This window comes from Ichthyophthirius multifiliis, assembly GCF_000220395.1.
Source record: "Ichthyophthirius multifiliis unplaced genomic scaffold scaff_1120509250953, whole genome shotgun sequence".
Taxonomy (NCBI): domain Eukaryota; phylum Ciliophora; class Oligohymenophorea; order Hymenostomatida; genus Ichthyophthirius; species Ichthyophthirius multifiliis.
Genome location: NW_004086344.1, coordinates 1 through 19,261, shown reverse-complemented (window position 1 = coordinate 19,261; position 19,261 = coordinate 1). Strand labels below are relative to the sequence as shown.

Below are 19,261 nucleotides of genomic sequence, written 5' to 3'. Positions count from 1 at the left end.
AATAGAAGTTACAATATATAAGTAAATAATATTTATCAGTAGAATAATTAATTAATACAAAATATTTATTAAAGTTATTACTTGTATGAAAATTTAATAATTTATCTTTCATGATATAATTTAAAAATATTTGATAAAAAATTTAATAGAAAAATATGAAATGAAACAAACTTTAAATTTTTATCAAAAATCTCAAATATTTCTATAATTTTATTATAAAAAATATATGTAATACTAATTTTAGGTTCATATCTGTTAATTTATTATTTAATTTTTATAACTTTTTATTAAAGATTTTTAATAAAATTCGCCATATTTTAAAATTTATATTTTTTCATATACTTACTTACTCATATTATTTTTATTTAATGTATTTTATTAATTCTTTATATATACAACTTATTTTTTTCTTCTTTATTTAAATATTTATTAAGATTATAATTTACTGAGATATTTATGTTATGATTAAATGTGTTAAAATCCTAAATATACAACTTGCAAAATAAATATGATAATCGAGTTTCTTAAAAACTTTTTTATTATTATTTTATTTAATAATTAAATCTATCTTTTTATTATCTGATAAACATATTTTGCAATATTAATTTAAAAACAAATAATTTTTGATTATTTATTTAAATATTATTTACATATTTTATTTATAGTAATCTTAAATATTTTGATTATATCAATATAATAATAACTTATTTATTTTATTAATTACATATATAATTATATTTAATAATATTTCTTATATTTTATTATTATCTTTTATAATTATATTTAAAAATATTATTTACTTATTCATTTTTTTTTTTAAAGGCCATTTTATATTTTTATTACTTTTATTTTTTGTTAGTAAATAAGTTAATATAAGTTATAAAAAAAAAGCACAAATGATATATATATTAGATTAAATAATATAATATTTTTAATCAATGAAATTATTAAATTAAATCAATTTTTATTATTTTTAATTAATAATAATTTTATCTCTATTAATCCATTTAATTAAAGTTTCTAAAATAAAAAAAACATATATTAAAATATATTTATAAAAATAATTATTTTAAATATTTTATTTATTAAAATAAAAATCAAGTTTTTTAAAAAATATTTACAAAATAAATAAAAATTAAATAAAAAAAAAATATTGCATTTAATGAATTTTTAAATAAAGATATATTTAATTATTAAAATATTATTATTTAATTTTTATTTAAAAATTTCTTTAAGAAAGTATTCTTTTTTTTGAAATAAATAATTAAAAATAAAAATAAAAAAATAACAAATAAATGATAAAATTAATTTCCATATTATTCATATCATTATTCGTTTAGTCAAGATGTATCAATATATAAATACTAATTTTGTAAAACTAGATTATTAACTAAATTTATGTCTTAAATCAAAGCTAAAATGAACTTAAAATTCTTATTTAGATTTCTATTAATTATTGGATGGATATTTTAAAGAAAATAACAGAATAAAAACCGTAACTAAATATTTTAAATAAATGATTGAATGTGAAGATTAATCCTCTAAAGAGCCAACAAAAATATCCGATAGAAAATAATGTTTAGTAACACTTTAAGTCTACTTTTGTTATACTCCCTCGTAATTAATAAGTTGCTGAAAAAGGTTTCCTCTAAAATGTCCTTTAATTACTCAACTAATTCAGAAAGAATATTGTAAACAACTTGAGAGCTAAAGAAGTTGCTGAGTATAATGCTATAAACTGCTACAATGAGTAAAAAGCTAATAATATAGATTATCTTACTCATCTTTGATTTGCTTAATAAGAAATAAAAAATTATTAAAGAAATAATTGTTTTTATTATTAACTAAACTTTAATTTCCTAAAAAGCATAATCTAAAATAAGAAGAAACTAAGAATTATTATATGCTGCGACCGAATATTTTTTTATTAATTACTTTATTTATTTAATTAAATATTTAATAAATTAAAAAATATGTGTTTATCTTTCGGTACTGGATATGTTTCTCTTTGTTAAGGAAGAATTTAATTATTACTCACCAAAATAGACAAAATTAATGTAAGATTGGGAAACATAATGTTTAAAACAGATTTTTGTAAAAAAGTTTTGATAAATACGTTAAATGATCTCCTTATTATTATGTTAAATTTCTTGTTCATTAATAAGTTTAATATAATTTTAAGAGTGCTGAAGCTACTGGATATACAAAAGATTATTTATTATCAATTTACACAAAAACATATTACAAACAAAAAATTTATATATTTTTTATTTTATAAGTAAAAAAATTATAATAAATAAAACAATAATTTGTAATTATTTAATTAAAATTATTATTTTTATAAAAATATTTTTAAAGATCAATATTAATTGAATAGTATTTAAGATATATATCAAATTTTTAATTAAATGTGATTTTAATTATTTTTATATATATAACTATTTACTATAATTTATATTTAATTTTTGTATTATTGAATTTAATTGAAGTTTAAAAATAATAAAACATGAATTTTATTTTTTTGAATTAACATGGAACTATCTATCATTCAAAAGAAAAAAAAATATTATATGAAATATAATTATATTTTAAAAATGAATTTATTGCAAAATTTTTTTGTTTTTTTTTTGCAAAATTATTAAATGGAGATAAAAATTTTATTACAAAATAAAATTATTAAATAATTTAAAAATAAAAAAAGAAATATCCAATAAAGGAAAAAATCAATATTATCCAAATCGAAAAAATGCAATAAATGATAAAAATAATTAAATATAAATTTTCATCATAAAATACTTTAAAAGGTGTTTTAAAAGATGTAATACCATAATAATAAGAATAATTAAAATAAATAAAGTCGATGCATTCATAAAAACATATATAAAATTATAGCCTAAACTAAATATTGAGAGGAATGCGCGGAATATCTGCAATTTTTTATGACTAATCAATTGTAGAACCTTAAAAAGGAGTATTAATACGAGGTTATACACTTTCAGAGCTAAAATAAAAGCTTCCAAAGCGCAAAAAAGATTCAAATAATGACCAAGAACCGCTTCCTGAAGGAATTTTTTTTCTTCTTTTAACTGGTTAAATTCCCACGTTTGAATAAGTAGAACAAGTAAGACAAGAATGGGATGAAAGAGGAGAAATATCTGATGAATTGTAAAAATTTATACAAAGTTTAGATAATGATTTACATCCAATGACAATGCTTTCGTTAATAATATTGCACGAATAGCGTAAATCGAAATTTTCGTGTTTATATCAAGATTAGAAGTTGCATAAAGAAAATTATTGGGAATATGTATATGAAGATTCAGTTGATTTAATATCAAAATTACCAAGGATAGCATCTATTATTTATAGAAAGAAATATAAAAAGGAAATTATTTGCCAAAATTATGGCATTGGATTTGATTGGGCTGAATAAATGGCATTTATGATGGGATTTGAAGATAATTATGTCGTAAATGAGTGCTTTAGAGCATTTTTGAGTCTTCATTCAGACCATGAAGGGGGTGAAGTTTCTACTCATGCTTCTCAACTTGTAGGCTCGGCTTTAGGTGACCCTTATTTGGCTCTTTCGAGTGCTTATAATGGATTAGCTGGGCCTCTACATGGACTTGCTAATTAAGAAGTTTTAAAATGGATTCTGTAGTTTGCTTAATAATACGGATATAATCCTACAGATTAATAAATTGAATATGTTGTAGATTTTAATATTAAAAATGGAAGAGTTATTCCAGGTATTTTTAAATTTATTTAATTACATATTTATTTGTTTTAAATTAAAAAGGGTACGGACATACTGTACTTAGAGTAACTGATCCTAGATTTACACGTTTTTAAGAATTTTCACAATTATATTTAAAAGATAATGAAATGATAAAACTTGTTCATTAGTTTAGCATAGTAATCCCTTAATGTCTTAAAAAATATAAAAATATTAATAATCCTTATCCTAATGTTGATGCACATTCAGGAGCTTTACTTTACTCACTTGGAATTAAAGAATTTTAATTTTATACAGTAATTTTTGCAGTTTCTAGAAGTTTGGGAATACTTTCGAATTTGGTTTGGTGTAGGGCGTATGGTTTGCCGATTTTATATCCTTAATCTTGTGATTTAAATTATTTGAAATAAATTTTCGATAAGTAATGAATCAAACTAAATGTTAGTATTATTATTTTATATTTTATAGTTTATTAGAGTTTTTTTATATAATTTTAATTTTTTTAATTTAATATAAACATCTTTTATATATCTTAATTTAAAATAAAAATTATTTTAATAAATATAAAATATTTATTATGGAATTAATATTTTTTTCTTAATTTTGATATTTTTAAAATAATATTTTTTATTTAAATATATTTTTAAATTTATTTTTTTAATTATAGAATACAATTAATTAGCATTATGTTTGATTTTCATAGTATATTATTAAAAATTTACCCTTAATTAAAATAAAATTTTATACAAAAGTATTAAAGACTCTATTTTATTAAAATATTTTTTATTTTGAATTTTGATTTCAATTTATTTTTACAAAAATATTAAAGACATTTTTTTTTAATTTTGGTATGCATTTTATAATTTTATATAAATATAATTTTTTATACAATATAATTTCTATTTTATATTTTCAGTTATTAAATAATTTCTTAACATTATTTAAAAAAAAAAATAATAAATTAAAAAAATTATACATTTTATTAAAATATTTTAACTTATTAATTTTGTTATGTTTTGTTTAATGCTGAATATTTTCTTTTACTAATGTTTTTAAGTATCTTAGAAAATTATACATATGTTTAAAAATTAAAATAATTATTTTTATAGAATTATATTTTTTTATTATTAATCTTGATAATTTTTTTCAAGATAATATTTTATTATTTTACCTTTTTAAAAATAAAAATAAGTGATTATTTTTTAAATAAAAAATAATTACTTATTTTTTTAGTGCATATTATTATTAATAATTTTTATTATAAATACGTAAATATTTGTGTCTATATTAACAATTATTAAAAATAAAAATTTTAATTTTAAATTTTAACTAATTATGATGTAATATTTTTTATAGAAATCTTATTTTTTGCATTTTATTATTTAAATATTATGAGTATATATATTCGATTAATTAGATTATAAAAATATTATAATTATTTTTAAATTAACAATATTTTTTTTTAATAAAAAAAACCATTTTAATATATATTAACAATACATAAATAAAAATGACTGACATACTCACTTATTAACCTGGAATACCTAATGATTAAATTCTTTAAAATATAATAGGATATTCTACAATAGTACATTACATATACTAAAATATATTTATATAAATAATATTTTTTATAAACAAAAAGATAAAAACACCTTTTGGTTAAAAATTAGCTTTATATGCTGATCATACAGCAACGGGTCGTCCCTTTTAACTAATAGAAGATATAATAGCTTAAAAAATAAAGCCAATGTTGGCAAACTCCCATACTGAAACATCTCTAATGGGTTACTTTTCAACTCAGATGCTTCATTATGCAGAAGAATCGATCTTAGCTTCTTTCAAAGTTAATAAATCTACACATTTCGCTATACCAACAGGCAATGGGGCGACAGGTGCCTTTGAAAGACTTACAAAGATATTGAGGATTTCGGATATAACAAAGTAGGCTATTTGGGAAAAGAACAGTTAAGGAATTCCCTATGTGTATATAACTCCATATGAACATCATTCTAATATTTTATCTTGGTAATTAAGCGGTTGTAAACTATAAAAAGTACAAAGTGATAGCTATGGAAATATGCATATTAATGATATGAAAGAAAAGCTATTTTAAAATCAAAATTAGAACGTTCAAATTGTTTCTGTTAGTGCTACTTCTAATGTGACCTCTTAAAGGACTAATCTTAGCAAAGTTAATGATGTCATTAAAGAGTACAGAGAAAAACATCTTTAAGAAGGACATAAAGTAAATATTCTAATTTATTTTTTATTAAATAATTTTTTATTTTTAAAGATTTACTTTATTGTTGATGCTGCTGCTTTTTGTTCTCATAATAGACTTAATTTAAGTTAAAATGGATTATCAGAAGTTGACTTTGTGTGCATTTCTCCACATAAACATTTAGGAGGAGCTGAAGCTACAGGAATACTAATTTCAAGGCTTGTGGCTTATGATAGTACTTAACCTCCAAGTTTTCCAGGTAAAAAATATTATAAAATAATTGTAAATTAATTATAAAAAAGGAGGAGGAACTGTAAAAGCTGTAGTTGGTTTAGATGTTGAATAAACTTGGTATGACGATGATCCTTTTGCTCGAGAAATGCCCGGAACTCCAAATGCAGTAGGATTTTATAGAGCGGCTCTTACTTTTGAGTTATAAGATAAAATTGGTATAGAATATATATTAGAAAAAGAAGAATAGAATGCGAAATATTTTTATAAGCGAATATAAGAGATAAATTAAGAATTTAAGAAGAAAGAATATATTCCTCCTAGAGATATTTTGATTTACGGAGATCCAGATATTGAAATAAGATATGATGTCTTTTCCTTTAACATTTATGGACCAGGCACTAATACAGATTCCTAAGGAAAGTCTCTTTTCCATCCTAATTATGTCGCCAGACTTCTAAATGATATTTTTGGAATTCAAGTCAGAAGTGGATGTAGTTGTGCTGGACCTTATGGAGTTCTTTTATTGGGAATTCCGGAAAAAAAAGCTACTGAAATTGTTGGAGAATTACTTTAAGGATATGAAGATGTTAAACCTGGATGGGTACGTTTGGATACATTTTTTTCTTTTGAAAAATACGAAATAGATTATATTGTTGAAGCTATTAAAAGTATTGCTATGTGGGGAGAAAAGCTTTAAAGATTTTATGAACTCGATCAAAATACAGGATAATGGACTTTAAGAAATAATTCACATCCTACTTTCAGTTTTTAATTGGATGAGGTAATGAATAATGTGATTGATTAAGCTAGTTTAGATGAACGAGACGAATATTTTAGAAAATAATTATAAATTGGTAAAGATTTGTTGCAAAATCCTGAAGATTATATTAAGAAAAATTTCCCAAATTTAATAATTTTTAATAATAAAAATACTTAAAATAATATTTCTGTTGATAATATATCTAATAATAGCCCTTTGTTAAGCTCCTTGACTATTAAAAAAGAATTATAATTTAGTGAGGGCTTAATTCGTAAAAAATAATCTGGAGATAGTATAACTAACACTAACAAAAATAAAAAATAATAAGAAATTGAAGAATTTTTCTCTAATAGAGAATATAGGATGATGAATATGATTACAAGTTTAATTAAATAAGAAATTAATAAAAATAATATTAGTTAAGAAAATAATAACAAGTAATCTAACAATATTAATTTTAATAACCAAAATTCTAATAAAATTAATGATGACTATATTCAATAATAATAGCTATCTTCTAGAAGCAATAATAATAAAAATTCAAAATATTATTATAATTAACATTAAATAAAAAATTAATATAGTTATTAAACTAATTCAGTACAAGACCCAATTATTTAAGAATATCCCCAAAACAATTCTTATAACTTATTATAAATTTTTAATCTTTATAATGAATATAATCTCGTAAATTTATTAGGTTGCATTTAATTTTCTCAAGATTATAATTTTTCTTAAAAATATAATCTTACAATTTAAGAATTGAGTAAAATGTATAAATAAATCTCAGGGACTAGTGATATTGCAGAAGGAGGATTAAATTTTGAATAATTTAATGCTTTTGTAGAAACTATCGCAATATACGTTTATAAAAATAATAATAAATTTGTTGGAGTTTACTAGAAAATTAAAGCTTTTTATGATTATTTAAGTAAATAATAAGAAGATTTATAAAGTTCGAGAGAAATTGAAATTTGTTTACCGAAAATAAAAAGAGCAGAAACTGAAGTCGATTAAAATGTAAATACTTTACCTAAAATTAAGAAATTATAAAATCAGATTAGTGAAAATTTTAAATATTTAACTAATTAAGCATCAAGAAAAGTTGCAAATATTAGAAATTCTAAATAATACATAATAAATACTAAAAATGATAATAAAAATGTAATCAATTATTTATAAAAATGATTATTTTTTTAAAAAATATAATTTAAAATTATTTATTTTATTAATATGTTTTTTTTTTTTTTGAATTATTTATTCGTGTTCATATATATATATGCATATTTTTTATTCTTATTTAAATTTTTTATTCATCAAATAATTTTAATTTTAAAATATTAATAAAATTATGGAATAAATTTTAATTAATAAATAAAAAAAATTAACTTTTTTTAAAAAGAATGTTTTCATAAGCAATTATATTTTATAATTATTTTTTAAATTTGTAAGCAATACTTTTTTATATTTTTTTCAGTATAAAAATTATGTTTTTATTTATGGATATATATATATTTATTTAATATTTTATTTTAAAAACTATTTTTAATAAATAATATACATAGATATTTAAAAAATAAATATATATTAATTTTTGGAAATAAAAGTTATCAAAATAAAAAAATATTAAATTAAATTTGATTAAAATCTTTTTTTTATATATAAAAATAATAGTCATTTAATTTAAATTCCAGTAGGGTTTTTAGAATAATTGATTGGAACAGGTATTTCATGAATTTACTTATAAGCAGTACCTCTATGAAATTTAAATCTTTTTTTAACCAAATCAACTTTTTTGAATACAATAACCCTATAGCAATGAGAAACTTCCCATAAATCTTTATCAATTTAAGGATGTTCTTCATTAAAATTAAGTTACATTTTTGAAAAAAGATCTTTATATTCATATTTATATTATTAATAGAAATCAATAAAATTTGCATTTTCAACAACTTCTAATTTATAATCATAAGCAAGCTCAATTAAATTATTAATTTCGACTAAATATTCAGAAACATATTTAATTTAACCTTCTGAATCTTTTTCACCTACAGCATCTTATAAATAGAAATCATATTTCAGTCCATACAATCCATTTTTATCAGGAAAATCAAGATTTTTGAATTTCATAGAGAAATACTTATTTTAAAAAATATATTCACCTTCATCATTTTTAAAAGAGCGGTTTCTCATTTTTTTAACAATAGAGTTACTATCTGAAAAAGTAAGTAATAAAAAACCATTATTATTCAATTTAGAAGTTGCATTATCAAAAAAGTTTTTTGCATTTTATTCATTTGAAAACATATAATGCATACACATTTAGCAACTCACTATATCAAAGTTAAAACCTTTTTTAGAATCATTTGCGAATTTTTCAGATATGATGTATTTCCAAAATTCTTCTTTGGGGACAGTTCCATCTTTTTAATAAAAGCCAAACTTGAATTTTTTTTACATTAATTTTTTAGGTAATTATTCCATTATTTGTGTGGCTCTTCGATGAGCTTCCTTTAATGAATTTAACGATATATCTACACCAATATAAAATGCGATATCTGCATGTAACCATTTTTTTAAATCGCCTCCTTTTCCACAGCCAATTTCTAAAACATAAAGCTGATTTGAGCAATTAGTTAAATCTTCTTCTTTTTGGATAATAAGTTGAGATTGTTTCGAATATTTTGATATTATTATGCTTTTTATCCAATTATGAAAATAACGTAAATCAGCAGTTTCTAAATTCTAACGGGTTAACATAGATATTACTTCTTACTTTTCATAATATGTTTGAGCTTGATTATTTATATATATTTAATCTTTATTAATTTATTAAGTTTAAGATATTTATTATGTTACTTATGTTAATGTTTCTTTTTTCTTGGATAATGTAGATGTATTAGAAATTGATTTTTATTTAGATATTTATTATTATTTTTATTATTTCTATTATTTTTATTACTTTTATTATTATTATTATTATTATTATTATTATTATTATTATATTTACAACTACTATTTAATATGTTTATTTTTTTTTCTTTTGTATTTAATTCGAATTCTTTATTTTGTAGATGTTAGATATTCTTATTATTTGTCTTACATATCTTATTGTTTTTTTTATTTTTATATTCTATTGTATTCACCTGAATATTCTTCATCATTATCTGTAAGTATTTCTGAAATATTTTCTTCATCTTTTTCTAAATTATATTTATTTTCATTATCGTTTTTTTAGCTTTTTTTTTATTTTAATTCTAGGTCTGTTTTATTATTATCATTGTCTTCTTCTTAACTAAAATGTAATTCGAATTCTGAATTTTCTCTTTACAATATATTTGAATTTGTTCGTTCCATTTTTTTATTTATTTTATAATAAATTTGGATTTTTTTATATATATATTATTTTTTTATTTTTGCAAATATATAAAATATACAAAATATTTGTATTTTTTTTATTTTATATATATATTAAAAACCATAAATTTATTATATATTTCATATTATTTATAAAAAAAAATAAATATAAAATTAATATTTTTATTAATTTGTTTAAATTGTTAAAAAACTATCTATGTTTATAAAAGAAATATTATATTATTATTTAAAATTTATTAATGCTTTAATTATTATTAACTATATTACTTTATAAATTTATCATCATTCAGTATTTTTTAAATTTTTTTTAAAAATATAAACTTTATTTTCATATTACATGAATAATAATGAAAAAAACATATTAAACTCCTTTGTTATAAAGGATTTAGATAATGAATAGTCTTTTGATATTTTACAAGAAGATTAGTATAGTAAAATACTGTAAACGTCTTAGAACATTAATTAAAGTGTTAATAATATAAAAATTAAAATATGGGATAATTATTGGTAAAAAAAATAGAATAATTTCTTTTCCAATACAAATCTAAAAATATTTAAAATAAAAAAGGCGATTAATATAATAATAAAAATAATTGTTTTTTGATTATATATAATTAGGTGATTTACAATCATTAAAGTAAATGATTGAAATAGAAAAGGCATAATTTGAAATTAATATAAAGTAAAAAACATAAAAATTTATAAAAAGTAAAATAAAAATAAGATGGCATGATGATTGGCTTCCTGCTCATTATGCATGTAGTGAAGGCCATTCAGATATACTAAAATATTTGATATCAAAAGGAGCAAATATTAATTAATAAACATCTTTTGACTATACAACTTTACATTTAGCATCAATAAAAGGATGTACGGAATGTGCATAAATTATATTAGAGACTGATTCATCATTTATTAATTGGCAAGACAAAGAATTTAATACTCCAGTGCATTATGCTTGTAAATATGGATTTTTAGATTTAGTAAAGCTTTTCTTAAAATATAATGCGGATTTATCAATTTAAAATAATTTGGGAAATAAACCCGAATAAGAAGTTAATTCTTTTGAAATATTAAAGTTTATTAAATAATATGGAAGTACAGAAACAAAATAAGATCCTTAAATATCATATAATAGATGCGTTTTTAATGAAAAAATCATACTTAATAGTAGGCAAGATCATGTTTTAAAATTACTAAAATTAACAAAGATGAACTCAGAACTAAAAAAATATTAGCCTTAAGATGATTAAAAGATGAAAGAAGATGAATAATCAATAATAAATTTAAATAAAAATTCGAGTTAAATAATATCCACTTTTTAAAGTAATTAAATTGGTCCTTAATCATTTGAAGCAAAATAATTATTAGGGAAAGGAGCGTTTGGGTAAGTATTTTTAGTTTAAAAAAAAAACACTGACTAATTTTATGCTATGAAAGTATTATAAAAAAATAAAGTTATAGGAAAAAGTATATTAAGGTATTATTTGACAGAAAGAAATATTTTAACTATTATTAAACATCCATTTATTGTTTCTTTAAAATATGCTTTTTAAACTAAAAAAAACTATTTTTAGTCATGGATTATTGCTCTGGAGGAGATTTGGATCATTTATTAATGAAATAAGGAAAATTATCGATAAATGTTGTCAAAATTTATGTTTCGGAACTTGTTTTAGCTATTGAAACTTTACATAAAAATAATATAATTTATAGAGATTTAAAGCCTAGTAATGTTGTTATTGATAATGAAGGTCATGTACTTATAACTGATTTTGGATTAGCTAAACAAGGTATTAATTAATAATATGTTACTAAGTCTTTTTGTGGGTCACCAGCTTATTTGCCTCCTGAAATGCTAACTAAAAATGGCCACACTTTAAGTTTGGATTGGTATTTGTTAGGTGTTTTAATGTATGAGTTATTAACTGGAATGCCTCCTTTTTATCACGATGAAAAAGCTTAATTATTTGAGAATATAAAAAGTGGTTCATTGAAGTTTCCAAAATATGTTTCTGCTGATGCAAAAGATCTTATTTAAAAATTAATGATTAAAGATCCTATGAAAAGATTGGGAAGTAAAGGAAGTCAAGAAGTGAAGAATCATCATTTTTTCTCAGATGTAAATTGGACAGATGTTTATAACAAGTACTATAATATATTTTCTTATTTTATTTTTATTTATTTTTGTTTTTGAATAGAACATTAAAGCCTCCTTTACCAAGAAAAAATATTAGTTAAAATATAGATTAATATTAATTAAAAGTTACAATTTCAGAAAAAAAATAAGTAGAAGAAGACTGTTAAGGCTAGTAAGATAGTACGTTTGTAAAGTTTTGGGATTATAATATTGATGATGATAAAAATAAATTCAAACACTAAAGCAGCTTTTGATTACTTTTTAATATTTTATATTATAAAATAATAACTTTACTTTATATAAATATATATTAGTTTTATAAAATAAGTTTACATTTTTCTAAGTATTTATTATGTTTATTGCTATAATTAAAATAAGAATATACTTCTTTTTATTATTTTTAAAAATAAAATGACCTATTTTTTTATGAAATTTATCATAATCAATAGTGGTTTATGTCCTCCTTCTTCTAATAACTTTTTTCGAAAAGTTTTAGTATTATAAAGTTTATTTTTGGAATAAATAAGTTTTTAAATAAAATGCATTAATTTTTTTATTATTATTATTAAATAAGTTAAAATAAATTTAGGGTTGAAAAAGGCTAAAATATTTTATTTTGTTTGAATGAAATTTTGAGAAAGTCGAGAGAAAAAAAATAATAAAATTAAATTTAATTCAGAAAAGTGTGTTTATTAATTTACTTTTTTATTAGTTATTTTATAATTAAAATAAATATTTAATAAACAAATTTATTTATAATTTCTTAAAAAAAATATTATTAATAGTAATATAATTTGATAATAAATATATAAATTTTAATTTTTAATATTTAATTAATAATAATCACAAATTTTTGATTTTTGATTTATATTTTTTTAACTAAATATCTAAAATATCTTTTATTAAATCATATTATTCATCTGTAAGATTAAACATTTTTTAGAAATTTTTGGCTTTTATGATTGATTTGTCGTCTTCATATAATCCTAATTAAACAATCCTTATTTATATATTATTATTATTTTATTTATTATTCAATATAAAAAATAAATACTTTCCATTAGGCAAAGTAACATCTAAAATAAAAAAAGGATGCTTCTTTTTTCTAATCTATGTTTGTAAATTTGGGCTTTGAGGTGTATAATTTCTACTATTTGGTTTTTTATTAGAGTTGTCTAATTTAGTTTTATTTCGAGAGACTCTCATTCTATAAATATTTTCTTCAAACCCTTTAGGGCTTATAGAATTATTAGAGTATCTTTTTTTATTTTATTTTTTGTTTAATAATATGTAATAAATTACATTTTTTATTTTTTAGTTTATATTAGGATATTATTATTATTAATGATTTCTTATTTTTCATTTTCAAATTTTAATAATTAACGTTGTTTTTTACAATTTTCTCTTTATAATATATCTTTAGTTTATCTAGAAACAAAATTTTTAAGATTAAATGTAGGAGAAATACTTTTTGTTTTTGGTTAAAAAGAGCATTCTTTAAGTTCATTTGATGCTTTTTCTTCTCTAAGTAATTAATTTTTTTCCTTTAACAATTTTTGCTTTTATAACATATTATTAATTCTTAAAATCGGATTACATTTAACAGTTTAAAATTAACTATTATATTTTTATTAATTTTCTTATTCAAAACTATTTATTTATTAATTATTATTTTTCTAAACTAATGATTAATTTTAGCTACTCAAATTTAAATGATAAATACCACTTTATGTGTTTGAATATTTTTCTGTTTATAATTAAGAATCTAAAAAATAGGAATTCTGATTTATTTTTGGCTTAAAACTATACTTTTATTATTCTAAATCGATATATTATTTTTAAATTTTGCTCTCTGAAATTTTTTTAATCTTATTTTCCTCATTTAATTATTTAAATTTTTAAATTATTGTTTCTAAAGGCCAAAGCTCAAAACCTTATAGATTAATTTAAGCGTTTTTCCTGTCCAATTCTAAATTTTTAATATTTTTACCCGTAAAACTACATAGAAAATCTATTGTTTATTATATTGTCAAATTTGATGGATCCATTAGTATTCTTAAAATAGAAAATACTACTTCAGTTGATACTTAATCTTTATTTATATATCCAACTAAATAAAACCAAAATTACTAATGCAAAACTGTTTCTTGTAAATATTTTTCTTTAGAATATTAATTATTCAAAGCGATATATGATACTTTTTTATACTTTATTTTTATTTTTATTCTATTTTTTTACATTTATATGTTTTATCATCAAATTTTAAAAATGTAAATATATTGAGTTTTTATAATAGTTTTCCAGTTTAATAAAAATTAAGCAAGCCTAAATTTTATTTATCGACAGAACTTATAGAATATAATATTTCCTATTCTATTTTCTTTGCTAAAATTTTGTAACTGTTTTAGCTTATTTTTTTTTAATTTGACATTTATTTTATTTCTTTATCAACCTTTATAAATATTAATAACTGATAAATTCAATTAATATTTTTTACTTATTATTAAGACAATTAATAACATATTTTATTCTATAAACCTCTTTAATAAATACTATTATCCTCCTTTTCATGTGTTTTATAATTTTATAGATAATTTTTTTATTAATATACATACATCTAGACTATTTTTCCTTTTCGAATTGCTTGTATTTAAGTTTTAATTTGTTTTATTTTCGCTTATTGTTGAATAAAATTATTAAGTATTTTAATTTGAAGTTGAATTGTTATACTTAGGACAATCATCTGTGTTATTTTTATTTAATTTTAAATTAAAAATAAAAAATACTTTAATCCATTATTTTAAATATAATTTAACTAATTTTTGCAAATTAAATATTTATAAAAAATACAAATAAAAGAAAATATATAACAATAATAAAAATATCGGCATAATATATAAATAAATATATTCATTTATTTTAATAATCACTTTAGAATTATTATTTGTTCATCTTCAAATTATAACCATTATTATATTTAGACATTTTTTAATTTCCAGAGTTTTTAGACTAAATTAAAATATTTATGAGATTTTCAGATTTAGTCCTATTGTGTAAATTTGCATTTTTTTAAATTTCATTAACTTTATTAAAAATTGAATTAGGATAATTATTAACATTTTTATTAAAATTAAAGTTAAAATTTATATTTTAAATTTATTATTGATTTTAGTTATTCTTATTGGTAAAAAATAGATTCTCAAATTATTATTGTTTGAAATCAAATTAATTTTCTGAATGTCGCTAAGTTTAAAATTTACGAATAGGATTAGCATTTTTATTTTTATATTATGTATTATTTTGCCGCATAATATATTAATTAGAATCTTATTTTTCAAAATATTAAGTAGAAAATTGGTTAAATTAATTATTCTTTTCTAATGAATTATTATGAGAAAGCTATTTGTTTATTATATTTTGAAATTTCTATACATTTATTACTATTTAATCAGAATTAATATTATTGTTTATTTGTTAATAAAGCTGTTAATTGTCGTTTTTTGAATTAAATTAAAATTAAAATGTAGAAGGGTTTTATTAAAATACAAAAAACGGTGATTATTATTATTAAGAGAATTATTATTATTATGAAAAATTCTATTAATGTGCTTATTACTATTATTTTTAATTCTATTAATGTTATTCTTTTGACTATTGTTAACTTTTTCTATGCTAATTATCTGTTCTTTTTTTTTAATCATAATCATTTATTACTTATTGATTCTACTAATTATCAAATTTCGTTTATTTTAATTTTTATTCTTGAAAATTTTAATAATTATTGTTTTTTTTTATCTATTAACATATTTCATCTTATATACTTTACTTTACTAAAATCTAACTTCTTTAAGAATTGTTTTTTGTAGTTTAAGCTTTTGTAAATTTCATATTTTGTATTTTTTCCTTTTAACCATTTTAGATATTTTATTTAAAAACATCATAAAAATTATATTTTTAAAAATTAGTATCTTTATTTTTTCCAGAAAAACTTCTTTAAGATAAAGGTTCTCTTATATGGTTACTATTATTAATTTTTTCATTATTGAAATTTTAATTATTTTTAGAGCTATTTAATTAGTCTAATTTTAGTAAGAAATTCAAATCTTTTTTATGAAATTACTTTTATTATTGAGTAAATTGCATTTAAGTTTCTGGATTTTTAAAAAATATTTAAAGTTATTTTTATTATTAATTGTAATTTTTTACACTATTTTATGGAGATTTAATATTTAATTGCTTCTGAATAGAATTTTTATTTATTTATTATTATTATTATTTTTCATTATTATTTTAATTATTACTTTAAATTGTTTTCTATTTACATATATTGTTTATTTAATCATAAGTTTAAATTTTTTCCCGTGCACTATTAATAATTTTATTGCTTTTTTAAACATTTTAAATAAAATCATTTTTTTATTATTGGGCTCTTGAAGATTGTTTTACTGAATTGGATTCTATTTGGAAATTTTTAAATTCATTAAAATATTAAATATCATCAAGCCTTAATTTTTATATCTATTATTTTTTTAGAATATTTTAATCTTTCGAACTTATGGAATCTTATTTCTTCTTTTCAGTTTATTTATCTTAAATTTTATTTTGTTTTAAATGACTTTTGTTTTAATTTTCTTTAATCTCTTATTTATGTAAAAAATTAAGGAATTAATTTAATTCATTTTAATCAAATTAAACATTGTCATCCATATCATTATTTGTAAATCTACTATTACCATTCACTATCTCTTCCAATTTATAATTAAGTTCTTGAATAGTTACTGAAATTTCAGTATTAGTTTTCCTTATTTCAATGTCTTTTATATTTTTTTTCTTGTTAAATTATTATAATTGTTTTTAATAATTTTCTAAGTTTTATTAGCATATAATCTATGCTTTTCCTCTATTTATATAACTGCTAATGTTTCCTAAAAGCATTGAACTTATATTTAATTATGAATCGCTAATTTAGCTTTTTTAAATTTGGGAAGTTTCATTCGTTTTTAATGCTGGCTTTTCGCCTACAATCCCTTTTGGGGGCCTATTCGGATTTCGTTTGTTTTCTTATTCTATTATTTGTGCAATTCTATAATATTCATATCTTCTTTTTTTGTCATGATATTTGTTCAATATATTCATTTCAGGCATAAAAAATAACCTTGGAATATCTTTATGGAATTTATAATATTCTGTAAGCAATTTAGATTTGTTTGGGTATTCTTACACAAAATAAAATCTCTTTAAATATTCTTCTTATTCGTCTAATAATATTATGTCTTTTTAATATATAACTGCATTTGTTCTATTACTTATTAAAATATCGTTTATGTCTTTTGTATAATAATAGTTTTGGGAAGATGCATATTTTTAGTAGAGTCGCGAATTTACTATTTTATGCTTTTTTCTTTAAAATAATTCTTTAGTCTTACATAAATTACAATTTATTTTTTAGATTAATTATTAATTTTTTTAAATATTTTGTATTTAATATAGGATGTTTGTTTAAGATGTTCGTTTTTGGTATTTTTCTAAAGCTTTTTCTAAATTTATACAACTTAATCTTTTTTCTAGAATTTTAAATTATTCGCTTATTTTTATGTTAGGTTCGTTTTTTGTAGATTAAACAGTTTTAATTTATTATAATTATTATGGCGAACATATTTATTTAGTTTATTTTTATGTATTCATATATTTTTTTTGCTACTATATTTTATTTTTTTAAATTTAATCTATGTTTTTTTAAATATCGGTATATAATATTTTTTTATTTAGGATTTTTTGTTTTTCTTTTTAAATTTCCTTTTTTTTTTTTTAAATTTATAATATTAATTGTAATTTATTGTTTATATTATCTTTTGAATTATTTTTTTAAAAAAAACTTATTTTAAAAATATAAAAAAAAATTAAATAATTTAAAATATAAAATAATTTTTTAGTTCTTTTTGTTTTTTTTCTTTATTTAAAAGTTAAAATAATTAATTGTTATAAATAAAAAATAGCTACAATTATTGATTTATAAAACAATAATTCATTACTTTAATTTTTAAATTAAAAAATATATGTTTTTATCTAATAATATTGAATTATAATTATAAAAGCCTTATGTTTTATTATTAGAATAATATATTTATTTATCGTCTTTATTATATTTATAATATAGAATTTAAATATTTAAATAATTAGGATTATAACTTCTTTTAAATAAATATTTTAATATTTTAGAATTATCAAATAAGTTAGTAATTGATAAGTATATATATATATATATATATATATATATATATATATATATATTAATATAAATTTATTTATTTTATATTTTTTAGAAATAGAAATTATAAAATAAAAATCAATAATCTTTATTCATATCAAATCGTCAAAGGGATTTACTTATTAAGCAACTTAATTATTTAGATTATTCGAAAATCCAGTGCCTTAATTATAATTTTATTAAATAAAGGGTTATTATTATTACTAATTTTAATGTAAAATATATTATTATTATTATATTTATTATTATTATTATTATTATTATTATTATTATTACTATTACTATTATTATTAATATTATTGATATTAATAATTCTATTATTATCCTTAATTTTATTAAAACTAATTATAGTTTTCTTATTAATATATCTAATATTGTTATTAATTTTAATTTTATTACCTATTATTAAATATAAATATTTTTTTATTTTATTTTTTACATTTAATATGCTTAATTTTTATTTTAACTATTTGTCATTCCTTAATTATTTTATCCCTCATAATTATTTGCTATACCTTAAT

The 19,261-nt window shown here is 18.3% G+C and overlaps 5 protein-coding genes across 5 annotated transcripts, besides 14 other annotated features; 3 read left to right on the top strand and 2 right to left on the bottom strand. All coding sequences in view use genetic code 6, as the record gives it.

Moving 5' to 3' along the window:
• Positions 1-1,254: 1,254 nt before the first annotated feature.
• Positions 1,255-1,296: a microsatellite.
• Positions 1,267-1,296: a microsatellite.
• Positions 1,297-2,914: 1,618 nt separating this feature from the next.
• IMG5_117920 (hypothetical protein) lies at positions 2,915-4,164 on the top strand (the record flags this gene model as incomplete). Its single annotated transcript, XM_004034505.1, has 2 exons — positions 2,915-3,749; positions 3,800-4,164. The coding sequence occupies 2 exons, from the start codon at positions 2,915-2,917 to the stop codon at positions 4,162-4,164; spliced, it is 1,200 nt and encodes a 399-aa protein (XP_004034553.1).
• Positions 4,165-4,594: 430 nt separating this feature from the next.
• Positions 4,595-4,635: a microsatellite.
• Positions 4,636-4,908: 273 nt separating this feature from the next.
• Positions 4,909-4,966: a microsatellite.
• Positions 4,967-5,246: 280 nt separating this feature from the next.
• On the top strand, positions 5,247-7,186 carry IMG5_117910 (hypothetical protein; the record flags this gene model as incomplete). The annotated part of the gene is made up of 5 exons (XM_004034504.1): positions 5,247-5,324; positions 5,382-5,984; positions 6,033-6,219; positions 6,263-7,048; positions 7,167-7,186. 5 exons carry the CDS (start codon positions 5,247-5,249, stop codon positions 7,184-7,186), a joined length of 1,674 nt encoding a protein of 557 aa, XP_004034552.1.
• Positions 7,187-8,628: 1,442 nt separating this feature from the next.
• Positions 8,629-10,311, bottom strand: IMG5_117900 (mRNA capping large subunit family protein, putative; the record flags this gene model as incomplete). Its single annotated transcript, XM_004034503.1, has 2 exons — positions 8,629-9,773; positions 10,101-10,311. The coding sequence occupies 2 exons, from the start codon at positions 10,309-10,311 to the stop codon at positions 8,629-8,631; spliced, it is 1,356 nt and encodes a 451-aa protein (XP_004034551.1).
• Positions 9,880-9,958: a microsatellite.
• A 1,600-nt stretch (positions 10,312-11,911) lies between the features above and the next one.
• Positions 11,912-12,686, top strand: IMG5_117890 (protein kinase domain protein; the record flags this gene model as incomplete). The annotated part of the gene is made up of 2 exons (XM_004034502.1): positions 11,912-12,480; positions 12,599-12,686. 2 exons carry the CDS (start codon positions 11,912-11,914, stop codon positions 12,684-12,686), a joined length of 657 nt encoding a protein of 218 aa, XP_004034550.1.
• A 1,985-nt stretch (positions 12,687-14,671) lies between these two features.
• Positions 14,672-14,709: a microsatellite.
• Positions 14,710-16,720: 2,011 nt separating this feature from the next.
• Positions 16,721-16,772: a microsatellite.
• Positions 16,723-16,778: a microsatellite.
• Positions 16,729-16,772: a microsatellite.
• A 732-nt stretch (positions 16,779-17,510) lies between the features above and the next one.
• Positions 17,511-18,128, bottom strand: IMG5_117880 (hypothetical protein; the record flags this gene model as incomplete). The annotated part of the gene is made up of 1 exon (XM_004034501.1): positions 17,511-18,128. The coding sequence occupies one exon, from the start codon at positions 18,126-18,128 to the stop codon at positions 17,610-17,612; it is 519 nt and encodes a 172-aa protein (XP_004034549.1). The 3' UTR covers positions 17,511-17,609.
• Positions 18,129-18,228: 100 nt separating this feature from the next.
• Positions 18,229-18,288: a microsatellite.
• A 79-nt stretch (positions 18,289-18,367) lies between these two features.
• Positions 18,368-18,400: a microsatellite.
• Positions 18,401-18,720: 320 nt separating this feature from the next.
• Positions 18,721-18,763: a microsatellite.
• Positions 18,764-18,961: 198 nt separating this feature from the next.
• Positions 18,962-19,078: a microsatellite.
• Positions 18,963-19,041: a microsatellite.
• Positions 19,079-19,261: the final 183 nt, after the last annotated feature.